Genomic DNA, 17,185 nt, shown 5'->3' on the forward strand with positions numbered 1-17,185 from the left:
TAACGTGAACATTCACCAGCCAATGTCAAACATGGGATTTGATGGAAGAATCAACAATTGCTGATAACCCTATATATTCAGAAAAAACTGAATAAAATAGGGAATGGTTTATAATGTAACCGACTTTTTTTCTTTTAAGGAAAATATTTTACATAATGAAGAAAGCAATTTGATAAATGTAGATTTTCTTAGAAATATTCTTCACTTTCTCTGTTCCTAGAAGTTTTAACTGTTGTTTTCAAGTGTGTTGAAATGTCAGTTTTAATCATAAGGCAGGTCTTGCCAATTATATGTGTATTCAATCCCCAACCCACAAGATAAAATTTTTTTAGCTTAAAATGCCACTGAAACATTTCTCTGTAGGTGATTTCCTCTGATTTTTCCTCCCTATGCACAATGAATAGAAGTCTTTTGCTATGGAAATTATGGAATAATAGTTTCATATAAGACTGTCAATGACATTATAAGAATTGTGAACAAATGGCAAAAATATATATATTTTATTTTATATATATTAAAATTATGTGTATAATATATTTAATAATATATATTTATATATATTATATATGTTATATAGGTTTGCTTTGTGAGATTGTGAGGGCTGGCTTAAAGCCTGACAGCTGCAGTACAAGTGGTCCAGCAAGGGTGACCGTGATCAGGCTGGAATCCTTAGGCATGGGCTAATGATGTCCACAGTGGTCAGGAAGAGAAGACCAACAGCAGGGTAGAGCCCCGTGGATACTAACTGTTCATAGCTTATGTGCTCAGGAAAAGCCTGAACCCGTTGAAAGGGCTCACCTGGGTAAATATCATCCACTTTGGATAATCTCTCATTTGATTTACTCAAAGTCAATCGATAAGGAACCTTAATTACATCTACCGGATCCCTTGACCTCATCTAAGGTAACCTAACTGCGGGAGGGATACTCTGTCATATTCATTGGCCCCACTCACACTCTAAGGGATGGCATTGTATGGGGGTTAGAGGATCTTCTTTAGGTGCTGTGACCTTAAGCTCTGTGATTGCTGCTGTGGAAGCCCCTCCAAGACCCCTTCAGCATGAAAACTTTAAAAACCCCTTTTCCATAAACTCACTCGCCAGAATATCTTCTTCTGAGAAGCCCTGGGATAAAGGGTGATACACTTTTTTTTTTTTTTTGGCATTCTGTCCTGGAAGGGTCAAGCCCGGGCTGGCCTGTCAGTATCGGTCATTTCTCTTACCGTGTAACATTTTTAGACTCTCTTTTCACAGTAACCAACTATTCTGTGCTGCAATGTGGTACCATCAATGAGCAAATAAAACAATTTCACCATTTTTGGTTAAATTTTTGGTTAAATGCAACCAAATTTGGTTAAGTGATTAAAAAAGTTTAACCTCTTAGCACAGTAAAAATCTACAAATCGATTTTGTGGATTATTTTAACCAAAAAGTAACCATTTTTGGTTATTTTTTTGTTAAATTTAACCAAATTTAGTTAAATGGTTAAAAAACTTTATTATTTATCTTAAAGGGACCTGGCTCTTAAAAAATAAATAAAAACTCCATCATCTAAGGATAAAGGCCTTTTTTCTTCAGTTACCTGACACAGTAATTTGTATAGACATAGGATGATTTTAACTAATGCTAGAATTCCTCTGAACTGCATGCTCTGTATTATAAGAAACAATTCTGTAGGACTAGTTTTAGTCTTTTAATAAGTCTAGTTTTGTATATCTAGTATGTGCATAGTGTCACTTGATATATCTATGTGTATAAGGCCACAGTTCTTCAGAAATAGTTTTGGCTTCGTCATGAGCCAGTTTGGTACACACCGAATGCCAAATATCACTTAATACTTTTCAGACCAATCTTTTTAACATCTGGGTCTATTTCAGTATTCATTTAAAAATTAGATGTTCCAAGCATTTATGAATGGGATTATTTGAATGCTCATAATGGGAGGAGTTTGTCAGCACAGTTTTTATGGGAAATCTGAAGGAATTTCTAGAAATTCATTCATTCAGCTGTCTTCATCAAGGATCTGACATTTGCAGGTACTATTCTGGTCTTGAGGCTATGGGGGGTCAGGGTGGAGGAATCAGACATACAATTCCTGCTCTCAGAAAGGTGAATGATAGTCAAGTGGGAAAGAAGACAGTTGAGGAATGGTTTTAACAAAGCGCTAACATTTCCCTGATAGTGGAAGTACTACATGCTATGAGAGTACATGAATGTAAAGAGAAAACACCTATCCATGCAAACCTCTTAGAGTGAAAAAGCAGTGTTTGCAATAATTCTAGATGGTGCTGAAAAGTTATTTTATCTTTGAGTATTTTTATACCTCTTAAGATCTCAAGATTATTCTTGCAGGATAGGTAATTAGAAGACTATAAAAGTTAAAAATTTACAGGTTTTAATGAATAAGATAATGCATATAAGATAATGCTAAGATTAGGAGGATCTTGACATTTTCTTGATTAAATGTAGGAGGTATAGGAATTAAATTTTATATAGTCTTTTGAGGGAAGTTTCCATTTAATAGCAAAATACTTAAGCTAGAGTGTTCTAATGGCAATTTGATCTTCAGATTAGAAAATTTCTATTAACTTTTAATTTAATTAACTTTTTTTTTTTTGGAGACAGAGTCTCACTCTGTCATCCAGGGTGGAGTGCAATAGCGGGATCTTGGGTCACTGCAACCTGCGCTTCCTGAGTTCAGGGGATTCTCCTGCCTCAGCTTCCTAAGTAGCTGGGATTACAGGCACACACCATGGTCTGGCTAATTTTTATATTTTTAGTAGAAATGGGATTTCATCATGTCGGCCAGGCAGGTCTCTAACTCCTGATCTGGTGATCCACCTGCCTCAGCCTCCAAAAATGCTGGGATTAAAGGCCTGAGCCACTGCACCCGACCAATTTAATCAACTCTTTGTTAAACAACTCCAATCTGATGCTAAGATGATCAGTTAATTTTGTATTTATTCTTTCTGTTTTTCTGTTTCACTTATTTTTGTGATGTACATTTTAGCTCTATACATTATGTATATGTTTACTTTTATATCCTTGAACATATTTTATATTTATAATAGTTGCCGTAAAGTCCTTGTCTGCTAGTTGTAAGATCTGGGCCATCTTTGCATCGCTTTGTATTGCCTGTTCTGTTGTGATTTTGTTTTTCCAAACATATATAGCTCACATTTTCTAGTTTCTTTACATCTGCTTATTTTTGACAGTATATTGGATATTGGAAGTAATATGTAGTAGAGGCTGTGAATTTCAGGCTTTTTCTGAAGAGCGATTTTGGTTTTGCAGACAGTTAACCTTGCTGGATTGAAACTTCAGTTTTCTCTCTTTTGCATGAGGAGTTGCTTATATTTTTACTCAAATCTTTCAGCTTCCATCTGCTGCCGTTATACTGGGCTTTCCTCCAGCACGCACAGTTTAGAGGTCAGCAGAATTTGGATACATTTTTTACAAAGATTTTGTAGATATATGTGTGTCCAGGATTTAGCCCATCTAATTATTTCATTGCTTGTGAACCCCTGAAGCATCTCCTCTGATACCTCCAGCCAATAAAGCAGCAGATTTCTCCTGCCAGAGTAGCAGACAGATTGGGCACAGCATGCCCCAGAGCAAAAGGCAGCCACTTACCAGCCACACAAGGTGCTGTTTGCCTCTCACAGAGATCTGTTTTTCAATTTCTTCTGCTTTTGGTCCATCCAAAGTGCCCTTAAGTCAATTCTTAAAAGTATTTTTTTCTAAATTTTATAATTGTTTCCATAGGAGAATTCGCTCCATGCAGCGACTTCATGATTTTCCAAAGTGGAACAAGTCAAAGGAAAAATAAAATTTAAAAGCTGATGCCAAAATTAAGGCCAGTAATATAGATACAGTACAGCTAATGCAGAGTTTTAGTAAGATTAGTACTTGCCTAATCTGAGCACTTTATTTCCAGGAATACAGGCTAATTTTCTGTTAGATGCTTTTACTACATTCATGCTATGCTTCAGCTTATGGTCATTCAAAGCATCTAGGTTATTTTCATCTGAATTTCTCCTAAGCTTGAGCTACAGAAAATGACAGAAAATAAAAGAAGAAAAGAACATGGATGGCCTTTGGTCTTTCATTCAGCAAGTGATCTCACTTATTTTTTCTAATATAACTTCAGCATTTTTTACCTCACTCAAGGGTCAGAGTAATTATTAAAACATAGTCATTGGCTGGGAGTGGTGGCTCATGCCTGTAATCTCAACACTTTGGGAGGCCGAGGCGGGTGGATTGCTTGAGGTCAGAGTTCGAGACCAGCCTGACCAACATGGTGAAACCCTGTCTCTACTAAATATACAAAAATTAGCCAAGTGTGGGGGTGTGCACCTGTCGTCCCAGCTACTCAGGAAGCTGAGACAGGAGAATCGCTTGAAACCAGGAGGTGGAGGTTGCAGTGGGCTGAGACTGCGTCACTGCATTTGAACCTGGGTGAGAACATAATCATCATGAAATTTCATAATTAAATCTTCAAATCCAGAGACGGATGTGAAATACTAAAATCCAAAGAAAGCATGATTTCACAATTAATGATTGTGTGACTTCTTAATATACAGTCCATAAACCTATAAATAATCTAGCCACAAACTAATTTGTTTGAAGAAAAGACCAAAAAGAAAAGAGTTAGAGTCTCACTGTTCTATTCTAGAGATAATTAGTGTTCTGTTTTTATCCCCAGAATTTAATTTTCTTATTGACGGGGTTGGTATAAGCAGATTAGTAGTTTATCTAGGTTGATAGAATGAAATTGGAATGGTTTTATTGTCCCTTGTATTACAGATGCTTAGACTAGTGTTTCAAGTTATTTGCATAATGATCGAATCAACTTAATTGATAATTATATATTTTCTTAGATGACCTTGACCTTTTGTGTTAAAAATTTCAACTCATTTTAATTTTAATTTTCAATTATTTGTGGAGTGTTCATAATCATTTTAGGGTCATTAATTATTAGTGCAGTCTGCAAATAACATGAAAAATCTTAAACTTTAGGGTTGTTTTAAAATTGTTCCTTTTTGTATAGCAGACATAAATTTTACTCTGACTGAATCTTCAAAACACTCATGTCACTATAATTCCAAACAAAAGTCATATGACCAAAGACATGGAAGATACTTAAAGTGGCAGGGTGCAGTGGCTCACACCTCTGTAATCCCAGCATTTTGAGAGGCTGAGGCAGGTGGATCATGAGGTCAGGAGTTCGAGACCAGCCTGACCAACATGGTGAAACCCTGTCTCTACTAAAAATACAAAAAATAGCCAGGTGTGGTAGTGGGCGCCTATAATCCCAGCTACTCAGGAGGCTGAGGCAGGAGAATCACTTTAACCTGAGAGGTGGAGGTTGCGGTGACCCTGAGATTGTGCCATTGCACTCTAGCCTGGGCAACAAGAACGGGACTCTGGCTCAAAAAAAAAAAAAAGAAAAGAAAAAGACACTTAAAGTAAATTAACAAGGAAGGTTAGACCAAGGAAGAAAAAAAGAGTAAAAGACGAAAGAAAGGAGGACCATTGGCTTTTTCACTGTTGCTTTAGGCACTGTTCAAGACTTTAAGACACAGTGAGTTCCTGAAGATCGAGCTATACGTGGGAGGAAAAATGGAAAGACAGTGTGTTAGAGGAGGAAGTATTGACATAAACAGAGATTTGAAAGAGACATTTGGTTAGTGTCAGAGGATGGATTGCTACTTCCTAGCAGAGGAAGCTTGGCATAGTAGCCCTTTAAGAGTCAATACTTCTGTAGTCCAAGTTTGAGACTGCAGTAGTGGAAACTGAATTTTATCTTCGATTAATTCAAAATAAATAATCATTTTAATTAACGGGTTCATTAACAATCATTGTCACCACTATTACTGTCAAAATAGTCAAAATATTTGAAGTGTTTATCCCGGGGACACTATTCTGAAATCTACATACATTATCTTTATTTATTTATTTTTTTGATCCTATGGAGAGATACCTTATTAGCTTTATTTATGGATGAGAAAACTGAGGCTTAAAAGGTTTAATTCAGTTGCTAACATCTTAGAGGTAGTGAGTGGCAGAGGCTGGACTCGAAACTAAATCTCTCTCTCCCCCAAACCTATGCTCTTACTCACCAATAATGAAAAAAAAAAAAAAAAAAAAAAAAAACACAAAAATCCAGGAAGGATATTTAGCTTAAACTACTAATTTTAAGGCCTCTGGTTTGGAGTTTGCCATTATGCAACATAAAATTTAAAAATTTTACATTATGTCCAAAATCATGCTCTAACTTGAATGATTCAAGCATATGTTAGAGATTGAACTGTTAGAATATAATATTTGGCCACTATTTCAGGGGACTTCAGAGAGCTGAATTTTTCAAGGAACATATTTACGCTAGTATTTTTGAAATGTTTACTGATCTTTTTTACCCTCTCTCCTTAGGAAAAATTAGATGTTGGGGTGAGAAAAGAAGTTGATGGCATGGGAACATCTGAAATAAAATATGGTGACTCAGTATGCTATATACAGCATGTAGACACAGGCCTGTGGCTTACTTACCAGTCCGTGGACGTGAAATCCGTGAGAATGGGATCAATACAACGTAAGGTAAGGTGATAGAAAAAAACATAACGTATAGAAGTGATTTTTTATGAATAAAATACACGAGTCAAAAAGAAATGGCTAACCTTTTCAGTCACCTGCAAAAGTTTATAATTTTGCAAGCGAAAGGGCAAATTCCACTGTAATAGACGCTTTAGTTTTGTAAGGTGAACATGGCTGGATGTTATATCACTAATATATAGGATGATGCAAGGTATGTATTTAAATATGAAGTGAAGAGATACACAGTGCCGTCTTCTGGATTCTACTGTAGTCTAGTTCACCTTGTCCTCATGCTGTGACAAAGTTTATTACTGACATCTCCTTGCTTACAAGAAGAGGGTTCCACTGTTTGGTAGTGACAATGATACCCTTCCCAGCCTGTGCCATTCTCCTCCTCTCTTCCTGATTCCCAGATGTTGTCTTCAATTTCCCCAGCATGTCCCTTACAACACATTTCTTGCAGTCTGTCAAAATACCATGGCTTTTACACACTGGTGCCTCTGCAGGCTGGTTCTTCTGTTTGGAATACCCTCAAACTTTTTTTGTCTCCCTGACTCCTATCCATCATCCAGGGATTAAAGCTATTTATCATTTTAGAAGATCTTCCTGACTCTATCAGCTTATCAGCTACTCCCTCCTTTGAGTTCTCATAATATTCATCTCTAACTCATTACATTTTATACACACACTTCTTGTGCTATTTTATTTAGTAGGCTATATATCTCTCTTTCTCTCACCACCTCTGGCCCCCTCCCACCCAAATTTGCGACTCCCCGAGAGAGTACATCATACTAGATTGTTCGTGTTCTTACACATGACATGCAGCACAGTGCACAGAACCAAATACCAACACATATTGTTTCCGGAAATGTGAGACCTTGGAAAGGAAGACTTTAGTGATACAGACCTTTTTATTTTCAACAGATTTATTAATCAAAATCTATACCCCCATTCCAGTAACTAAATAGATCACTGTTCCTGTGATCTGTTTAGAGTGAGCAGTGCTGATTCTAGTGAAGGTGGAGGCTGATGCTACAGGGTTAGAGTTTGGCTTGAGTACATCCCTGTACAACCTTCCTCGGAGATTGGGATTGAGATCAGCAGACAATTCTCCTGCAAGACCTGTATCATCATTATAATGAGATGATCCCTGTTTTTTAGGCTCATAAATTTAAGTGTACATGCATTGCATGTATTCAATATTTGTGAAGCACTCCCTATTTCTTGCAACTGAAGGTGGCCTGTTTTAAAACATTTTATTATAGATAATTGTTGGAAATAGATGCTTGGTGCCGCAAAGAACAATTCGCACTGAGACAGAGGATCTTTTAGCAATGCAGTTTTTACTTTCTGGACTGCAGGAAGGGTACCCTCACTAGACATTGTGCACAAGAGTACAATGAACAAAGGAAAACACACAAATTTATTCCTTACGCATTTGCGGTTGTCCTTACTGCTGTGACTGATCTCCATTGGCTGGAGCCAGAACTAACAATTTAAACTGAAATCTAATTGGTTTTAACTTAAAACTTCTCTAAACAGGTAAAAGCAATGTAGAGCTGGGACATGCCTGTGAGCACGTCCAGTGCAGATATTTTGGTTAAAGTACGAGGACATAAAATGTACTACGTGACTGTAAGCATGGCATGTCTAACAGCTACATAGGAAAGGGCTTAACAAAGAGTTACTAGCATACTTATTCTTTAACAAGAAAGGGAACTTTAAAAAGGAACTTTTCTATTTCCCATAATAATTTCAGTTTATACAAAATAACCAATAGTGTAATGAACCCCTGAGTCTCCACCATTCAACATTTTCGGTGCTTTCTGTTATTTCCATTACACCTCCAATCCTATGCTACGTGTCACTAGATTATTACTATTACTTATTTCCAAATTTTAGAGGTAATATTTATATACATCAAAATGTAAACACTTAGCTGTAGAGGTACACTGGTGTGACCCACAAGCTTATCTCCATGTGAAACACGTCTAATTTCCAAGAAGCTTCCCAGCATTCCTTCATACATTAGTCCCGCTTCCTTTCCCCCAGGGGCAACTGCTCTTGTGATCTTTTTCTGTCATGGAAATGATCTTGTGATCATTTTTCTGTTTTAGCTGGTGTTGGATTTTATATAAATGAAATTCTATAGTATGTACCCTTTTGTATATGCCTCCTTTTGCTCAGCAAAAAAGGTCTCTTTTTTTTTTTTTTTTGAGACAGAGTCTTGCTCTGTCACCAGGTGCCCGGCTGGAGTGCAATGACACAATCTCAGCTCACTGCAGTTTCCGCCTCCTGGGTTCAAGCAGTTCTCCTGCATCAGCCTCCCGAGTAGCTGGGACTACAGGCATACGACACCACGCCCAGTTAATTTTTGTATTTTCTAGTAGAGACAGGGTTTCACCATGTTGGCCAGGATGGTCTCGATCTCTTGACCTTGTGGTCCGCCCGCCTCGGCCTCCCGAAGTGCTGGATCAAGGGGTCTCTAATATTTATCCATATTGTTCCATGTTTGAGTTCCAGTTGCTTAAGCTACTTTTTGATGTCCCCAGACACCAACAAGACAGAGGTTAAACCAAGCACAATCTAAGGAGGGGGTGGGGCTCAGAAAGGGAATGAAGAGATAAAGGTATGTAGTTGTGACTTATTCTGTCTTTGTTACCAGGCTCTGAGATTGGAACCAAGTCTTTGATTTATGTATTTTCAGTATCTAGTAGAGTCCTGGAACCAAGTAGGTGTTCAATAAATGTTTCTTGAATAAAACATGTATTTTCAAGGATGTGGAGTTACAGTTGAGTTTGTAAGATTGCCCATGCACCTGCTAACTTGGTCTTCAACTGCATTAGCGTTGCAGAATTATGAGCCATGGTGAGATGGGTTAGCATTCGCAAGGTGAACAGCGAATGTTGTTGAAATTGTGACAGAGGCTGATTTGGCTTTAAGGCAAAAAAAATTTTTTTAATAATGATGTTTGTCCATGGTTGTCCACGGTTCTATTACTAGATGTAGCAGATGTTATTTTTTTCTGAATATTTTACTTAAGAATATTTCAAATATTAGAAAAAGTTAAACGACTAAACCAATGAACATCTATATGCCCTTGAAATAGAGTCAACAATTATTATAGTTAGCCAGATTTGCTTTCCTTTCCTCCTGTCTTCCTTTTTTTCCTCTGTGTGTGTATGCATTCAAACCTCCACAGTACCATTACATATCATTATGATAATTCTGTTACATCATTGACTATCCTGTTTATATTCATATTCTGTTGTCCCAATAATATCTTTTCTAGTTTATTAATCAGGATGCAATCAAAATTCATATACTTATTTTTATGACTTTCAGTATCTTTTAATCTAGAACAGATTTTCAGCTTATTTTTTTCCTGTACCATTGGGTTTTGTAAAAATCCATGCCAGACATAGAATGCCTCATATTCTGGATATGTCTGGCTTTTTTTCCTCATTGTCAATGCTCTTGGTAATCCCATGAACCTGAAGTTAGGTATAAGGCTATGCTGTCCAAATCAGTAACTGCTAGACGCATGTGGCAATTTGGTATTTGTATATAACTAGAACTAGATGAACAAAATTTTTGGTTTTGTTTAACTTAAATTTTTAAAACATACACTTAAGTCATTGAAAAACTTTTGTGTGTGTTTGGAACAAGTTGGGTGTGTGAGTTTGCTTTTCCAACCATGTCTTTGGTTCCTGCTTTTGTGCCATTTTAGTTTTGCTAGTTTCTTTCTCAGGAACATGGCAGGTTCCTCCACTCCATGCTGCTGTCTTTCCTCTCAGTGTTCTCCCTGACCTTTTCTCTACACTTCGCTTCTCGAGTGTGTCTACCAAAGTACTCATTTTTTCTTTGGTGCTGTCCTGTTCGTAAGCCCTTTCTGTGCCTTTAACATTTTAGTTTTCGTGCTTTTGTTTCTTGTCCTTATCTCACCCAGCTCACCTTTTTATCTCAGCTTGCTGTTCTTTCATCTGGTCTGCTGGTTTATTATCTCAGCATATTTTCCCATTGTGAATTTCCACTCCTATTTTATAGAAGTTGTGACTTGCATCCTGAGGACAGTTGAAATCATTTTTATGTTTAAGTAGCCTCCTACTATTCCAGTTTTACTTAGCTTTTAAAAAATAGCAAGGATTACTGAATTTTATTAATTAAAGCAGATAAAAATCATGCATCGTGTCCTTTAGCTTGTTGATAAAAATAAGTAAGCTGCCAGACCTCTCTGATTATTAAGGAGTCCTTACATTCACAGAGTAAATCCTACTTGAACATAGTGTATGATTCTTTTGAAATTCTGCTAGATTTAATTAATTCACATTTTATTCAGAATTATTACATATATATTCATAGAGGAAGTTTATTTCTCTTTATGGACATTGAATTTTATACAACTTTTGTGTTTATTGATTTTTCTGTGTCATGAAACATCGTTTTACTCTGATCTTTTTTTCAACCACTTAAAAATGTAAAAGCCCTTCTTAGCTCATGGGCTCTACAGAAATGTGTGATATGCTGTAGTTTGCCAATCCTTGGTCTAGACAGTCTGTCATGAAAGGAAGCTGTTCTTTGAAGCTTTATCACAGCTCACCTGTGAAACCATCTGGTCCTAGGTCTTTTAAATATTGGATCTTAAATTATCTTTTCAATCTTTTTCTGAAGAAACTGGTCAAATAGAGTTGGATTCCTTTTGATCAGTCTTATTTTTCTAAGAACCTATCCTATTCCCCTGGAACACCCAGTTCCGTGTATTGGTTTTGTTTGGTTGGCTGATTGTTGGTTTTGCCGTGGAGTTGCACACAGTATTCTGTTATTATAATTTCCCATTCTCTGTGTTTTTGCTTTCTGTTTTATCTTTAGCCTGTTTTGTGAGAGTTTTATTTATCATTGCAAAGAATCAAATTTTGAGTTTATTCATCTTTTCTAGTACTTTATTAATTTCACTTAATCTTCATTAGCTCTACTGTTCAACTTTCTTTGCTGTTCTTTTTTTAGGATATGAAAATGAGTAACAAGTTCCTTCATTTTTGTCATTTTTCTGTATTAACGAGGGCACTTAGGGCTATAATATTGCTGTTGAATATAGATATATCTGTGTCTCGCTGACTTTTTATATAAGGAGTTTCCTCATAACATTGCTTTCTAGATAATTTATAGTTATAGTTCCAGTTACTAAATTTTGTTCAGTACACCTGGGTAGGTTTATTAAATTACCTTGCTATAAATGTTGGATGAAGACAAGCACAAATGGGAACAAATGGTTCTACTTATATATAGTACACAGCTGATCTATGCTGTCAGAAGTCTGCAAGGTGGTGCACATTGTGAAGGATAGGGATAGGAAGGGAGCACTAAGGAGAATTTTAAGATACCATAACGTTTTCTTTCTTGAGTTGGGTGTTGGTCATACAGGGATGTTTACCTGTGAAAATCATTGAACTGTTTTTTTTTTATTAAGATTTTTGCATTTCTCTTTCCTAACATTATAGTTTCATAGAAAGTTCAAAAACAACAACAACGAAAAAACTATCAAAAGAAATGAAATGTTTACATTTTTATAATTTAGATGATGTATAGGCATTGTTCAGTACTTATTGATTAACTAGTCTATGTTAACTAGTTCAGAACTACTGTATGATAGGTGTGCAAATGCCAGGTTTCCTTTGCTGCTTTGAACCAAGTTTGCTTAGGCTATGGATCAGTCATTCAATGTAGATATGTGAAAAGGCTCTGCTATTTGTTTTACTTGACTCATCGCATTTTTTGAGTAATTCTTTAAAATGATATCTGAGCTGAGCATGGTGATGTGTGCTTGTAATTCTAGCTATTCAGGAGGAAGAGGGAGAAGGATTACTGAAGTCCAGGAGTTCAACACCATCCTGGGCAACATAGCAAGATCCCATCTCAAAAAAATAATTAATATATGGAATGGCTAATTTGTGTAGGGACCTGTGCATATGATTTTATCTGAACTGAACAGCTTCACAGCCCCCTCTAACAACCTTTTGATTCTATCTATTGTTATGGCTCAGCTGTTTGAGTACACATCTCCCTAAATCTAGTTTGGAAAAGAGATGTTGGGAGTAATGGCCTTATTTTTGCTTTCTTACAGGCTATTATGCACCATGAAGGCCACATGGATGATGGCATAAATTTGTCAAGATCTCAGCATGAAGAATCACGCACGGCAAGAGTTATCCGGAGCACAGTCTTCCTTTTCAATAGATTTATAAGGTACTTTTTCTTTTGTAGGCTTAGCTGTTTGATACTTCATTTTCATTTCTTTATTGGATATGCAAGTAGAAAATTTAAAAGTATGCTATGTTGGCAATAAATCTCATAGTGTTTGGTGAGTCAGCAGAAACATTAGGAAGTGTTAATTAGATGATTTAATGTCTTTCTTTTAAATAAACTAAAAAAAGAGTATGTTTTTAGAAATTAGTTGTGGAATTTGTGATTAATAGGTATAGATTAGGATTATTTTATGACTATTCTTCCTTGCACTGGACCTTTTTAGTTCCTTTTTCAATGAGGGCAGTGAATCCTAGATATTTGGTGAGTTTTGACACGTATTTTTAAAAAGCAATTCTTGTAAGAACTGTTTTTCCACTTAACAATTGCAATAATTGCATGTCTACTGTAGGGAACCAGCCACCACGTCACCCGTGGGTACCTTGAGTTCAGTGGCGACAAAGAAATGAGGAAAAGACAGATTAAGAGTGAAAGTGGGACCAGGGGCCATCCCTTGTTTACTGGAGGCAGTGAAGGCCCCAAGCTCTGATCTCTCACACTATTTATTGGTTACAATCACTTTGATCTATAGGGTAGGGGTGGAGTGATGGTGGGGAGTGGGTGACGTGATGGTGGAGTGAATCAATGAGCTGGAAGTGAATCAGTGAGCCAGAACTGGTGTGTCATTCTAAAGATTGACAACAGTGGTGGTTTCAGGAGTTTCACAAAACAGGAATATGTGGTTATCTTTAGCCTATTATGTGTGTGCACCTGGTGGAACAGGGGCTTTCAAGGAGCCTACAAATCTGGCTACATCATAGTGCTACAAAGGGGTTCCTTCTCTCTCTCTTCCTCCCTCTCTCTCCTTCCCTCCCTCCCTCTCTCTCCTTCCCTCCTTCCCTCTCTCTCCTTCCCTTCTTCTCTCTTTCTCCTTCCCTCCATCTCTCTCTTCTCTCCTTCCGTTCCCTTTCTCTCTCTTCTCCCTTCCCTCCCTCTCTCTCTCCCTCCTTTCCTTCCTTCATACCTCCCTCCCTCCCTCCCTCTCTCCTTCCCTCCCTCCCTCTCTCCTTCCCTCCCTCCCTCTCCTCTTTCTACTCCTCAGTCTCCCTCTCTTTCTGTTGCCTAGGCTGGAGTGCAATGGCAATATCTCAGCTTACTGCAACCTCTGTCTCCCAAGTTTAAGCAATTCTCTTGTCTCAGCCTCCCACATAGCACCTGACTAATTTTTTTTTTCTTTTAGTAGAGACATGGTTTCGCCATGTTGTACAGACTGGTCTCAAACCCCTGACCTCAAGTGATCTGCCCACTTCGGCCTCCCAAAGTGCTGGGATTATAGGCATGAGCCACCACATCCGGCCTTGATATGTTTTCTTTCAATTTCCCCCTTGATTACTTCTTTGACCAGTGGATTTTTTAACTCTCCAAATATTTGGAGATTTCCTGAATATTTTTCTGTTACTAATTTCTAATTTACTGCCATTATGGTCAGAGAACATACTTCGTGAGATTGATTGCTTTTAAACTTATTAAGACTTGTTTTATGGCTTAGAATAAACTTTATTTGGTAAACTTTATCTTGGAACTTGAAAAGAATGCATTCTCCTCTTGTTGGGTAGAGTGTTCAAAAGTGTAAATTTTTTCTACTTAGCTGATAGTATTATTTAGATCTTCAATTTTCTTACTGTTTTTCTGTCTCATTGTTCTACTAATTATGGAGAGAAAGGTATTGGAAAATGTCTGGCTGTAATAGTGGATATTTCTGTGTCTCTTTGCTGTTTTTCACTTTTTCTTCATGCATTTTGAAGCTCTGTTATTGGGTGCATACATGTTTAGGGTTTTATTCCTTTGATGAACTGACCCCTTTATCATTCTGAAATTACCTTCCTTAACTCTGATAATATTCTTTGCTATGACATGTACTTTGTGTAATATGAACATAGCCACTCTCGTTTTCTTTTTCCTTTGGTATTAGCATCCTATAACATTTAACCTGTTCGTATCTTTATATTTAAAGTGCATTTCTTTTAGGCAATAGGTAGTTGGGTCTTGCTGTTTTATCCAATTTGATAATGGCTGCTTTTAAATTGCATCATTTAATCCATTTACCTTAATATGATTATGGATATAGTAAGTTTAAGTCTGTCTTTTTGCTATTTCTTTTATATTTGTCCCATCTAGTAGGATAAAGAAGAGATACATGCACACATGTATGCACACACATGCGTGCACACACACACACCCCACCACCGTCACCACTCTTACATGGGGGAATGAGAGCAGGTGGGTTACAGAAAATGACAATGGGTTGTCATTGTCCCATTTCTTCCCTTTTCTTCCTTCTTTTGGATTAGTTGAGTATTCTCTGTTATTTCATCTTACCTCATTTTTATTAGTTGATTAGCTGTAATACTTTATTTGTATTTGAGTGGTTACTTACGGCTGGTAGCATATGTCTTTAATTCGAGTCTACCTTTAATTGATATTTTATCTCCCTATGAAAGTGTGAGAACATTACAATAGCATACTTCCCCTCCCAGTTTTCTCACTTTGTCATACATTTTACATTTATAGATGTTATTAATTCCACACTATATTTTATCATTTTAGTTTAAACAGTCAATTAGTTTTTAAAGACACTTAAATAACAAAAACATCTATGTTTGCACATATAGTTATCATTTCTAGTGTTCTTTATTTTTTTGTGTGGATCTGGATTTCCTTCAGGTATTGTTTACTTCTGCCTGAAGGACTCTGTTAACTTTTCTCCCCCTCCCTCCTCCTCTCCCTTTTACTGAGACACAGTCTCTCTCTGTCACTCAGCCTAGAGTGCAGTGGTGCTATCTCAGCTCACTGCAACCTCCGCCTCCCAGGTTCAAGTGAGTCTCCTGCCTCAGCCTCCCCAGTAGCTGGGACTACAGGCGCCCTCCACTGTGCCTGGCTAATTTTTGTATTTTTAGTAGAGACAGGGTTTCACCATCTTGGCCAGGCTGATCTCAAGCTCCTGCCCTCATGATCCACCCACCTTGGCCTCTTAAAGTGCTGGGATTACAGGCGTGAGCCACTGCGCCTGGCCAACATTTCTTATCGTGCAAGTCTGCTGGAGATAGACTCTTTCTGATTTTGTACAACTGACAATGTGTTCCTTGCTTTCATTTTAAGTGATATTTTTGCTCTGTACAGCATTCTAGATCGACAGGTTTTTTTTCTTTTGGTTGACTAATTTTACTCCCTATCAATGAGTGTATTTCATAGTTCTTTATATGCCTGCTCATTATTGTTTAATTATCAGACATTGTGAATTTGTTAGTTGCTGGCTCTTTTTTTATTCCTGTAAATATTCTTCAGCTTTTTCCTGCGATCCAGTTAAGTTACATTTTGATTCATTTGAATCTTGCTTTTAGAGTTTTCTGAGTGGGAAGAGCAGCGTTTAGTCTAGGGCAAATTATTCCCCACTACTGAGACAAGGCCCTCTGAATACTCGATCCAGTGCCGATGCATCCCATGGATTGTAAAGTTTTCCAGTCCGGCTGCTGGGGCAGGTGCTGTTTCAGGTCCTGTGTGATGGCCGGTGATTCTGTTCCCTGCCTTGAGTAGTTTTCTCATGATGTTATCATATGTGTTCTGCTGAATATTTGGGGGGGACCTTCTGTAGGTCTCCAGGGTTCCCTCTTGTGCAGCCCTCTCCTCTCTGTGTCCTGTGAATTATAGCAATCTTGGTCTCCCCAGACTCTCAGCAGTGTCCCTTCAGCTCGTGGAGACTGTTGGGCCACTCCCAGGTTCCCTGCCTGCTCCATGGCCTGGAAGTTCTCCTAGGCGGTAAACCGAGGCAGCTGTAGGACTCACCTGATTGGTTTCTCATCCCTCGGGCATTCCTGTCCTTTATTCATTGCTATCCAGTGTCTTGAAAGTTTTCGTGCTGTTTTGGTTACCCTCACCCTGCCACCCCTCATTATACTTTGTCTGTTTTTTGAGTTGTTTCAGAGGGAAGGTAAATCCTGTTCTGTTCACTTGATCTTGGCCGAATGTAACTCAAATCTAGGTGACATGTGCAATACTTATTTCCAGATGAGATTACTTGTTTCCCTTGGGAAATGTAGCCTAGAACCTCTTTGTTAATTCTGCATTGATGTTTTTCTCTTTTAGATATCCTCCTCATTATAAACTCATCACACATTTGCCATATTTTTCTGAGTTATCTAACATCTGCTTTTAACAATGTCTCTTCCTTGTGGTCCCCTGAGAAATGCCATAAATAAACACAATGTGTCTTTCCTTCTCTTATGCTTAATTGACCTTAATCATGTATCAGTTTTTTCAAAAATTAAATTTTAATTAAGCTTCAGTTTATTCTCC

The 17,185-nt window shown here is 37.5% G+C and overlaps 1 protein-coding gene across 6 annotated transcripts in view; it reads left to right on the forward strand.

Annotated features, from left to right (window-relative positions):
- The window catches only part of RYR2 (ryanodine receptor 2), a 784,705-nt gene that overhangs the window by 382,400 nt on the left and 385,120 nt on the right, over positions 1–17,185 (forward strand). For all 6 annotated transcript variants that reach the window (XM_064383634.1, XM_064383629.1, XM_064383631.1 and 3 more), the window contains 2 exons: positions 6,431–6,595; positions 12,714–12,835. In XM_064383634.1, coding sequence (XP_064239704.1) covers positions 6,431–6,595; positions 12,714–12,835 — 287 coding nt within the window. The remainder of the gene's footprint in view (positions 1–6,430; positions 6,596–12,713; positions 12,836–17,185) is intronic.

This window comes from Aotus nancymaae, unplaced genomic scaffold, assembly GCF_030222135.1.
Source record: "Aotus nancymaae isolate 86718 unplaced genomic scaffold, 86718_ANA_hifiasm-v0.15.2.pri h1tg000032l_0, whole genome shotgun sequence".
Taxonomy (NCBI): domain Eukaryota; kingdom Metazoa; phylum Chordata; class Mammalia; order Primates; family Aotidae; genus Aotus; species Aotus nancymaae.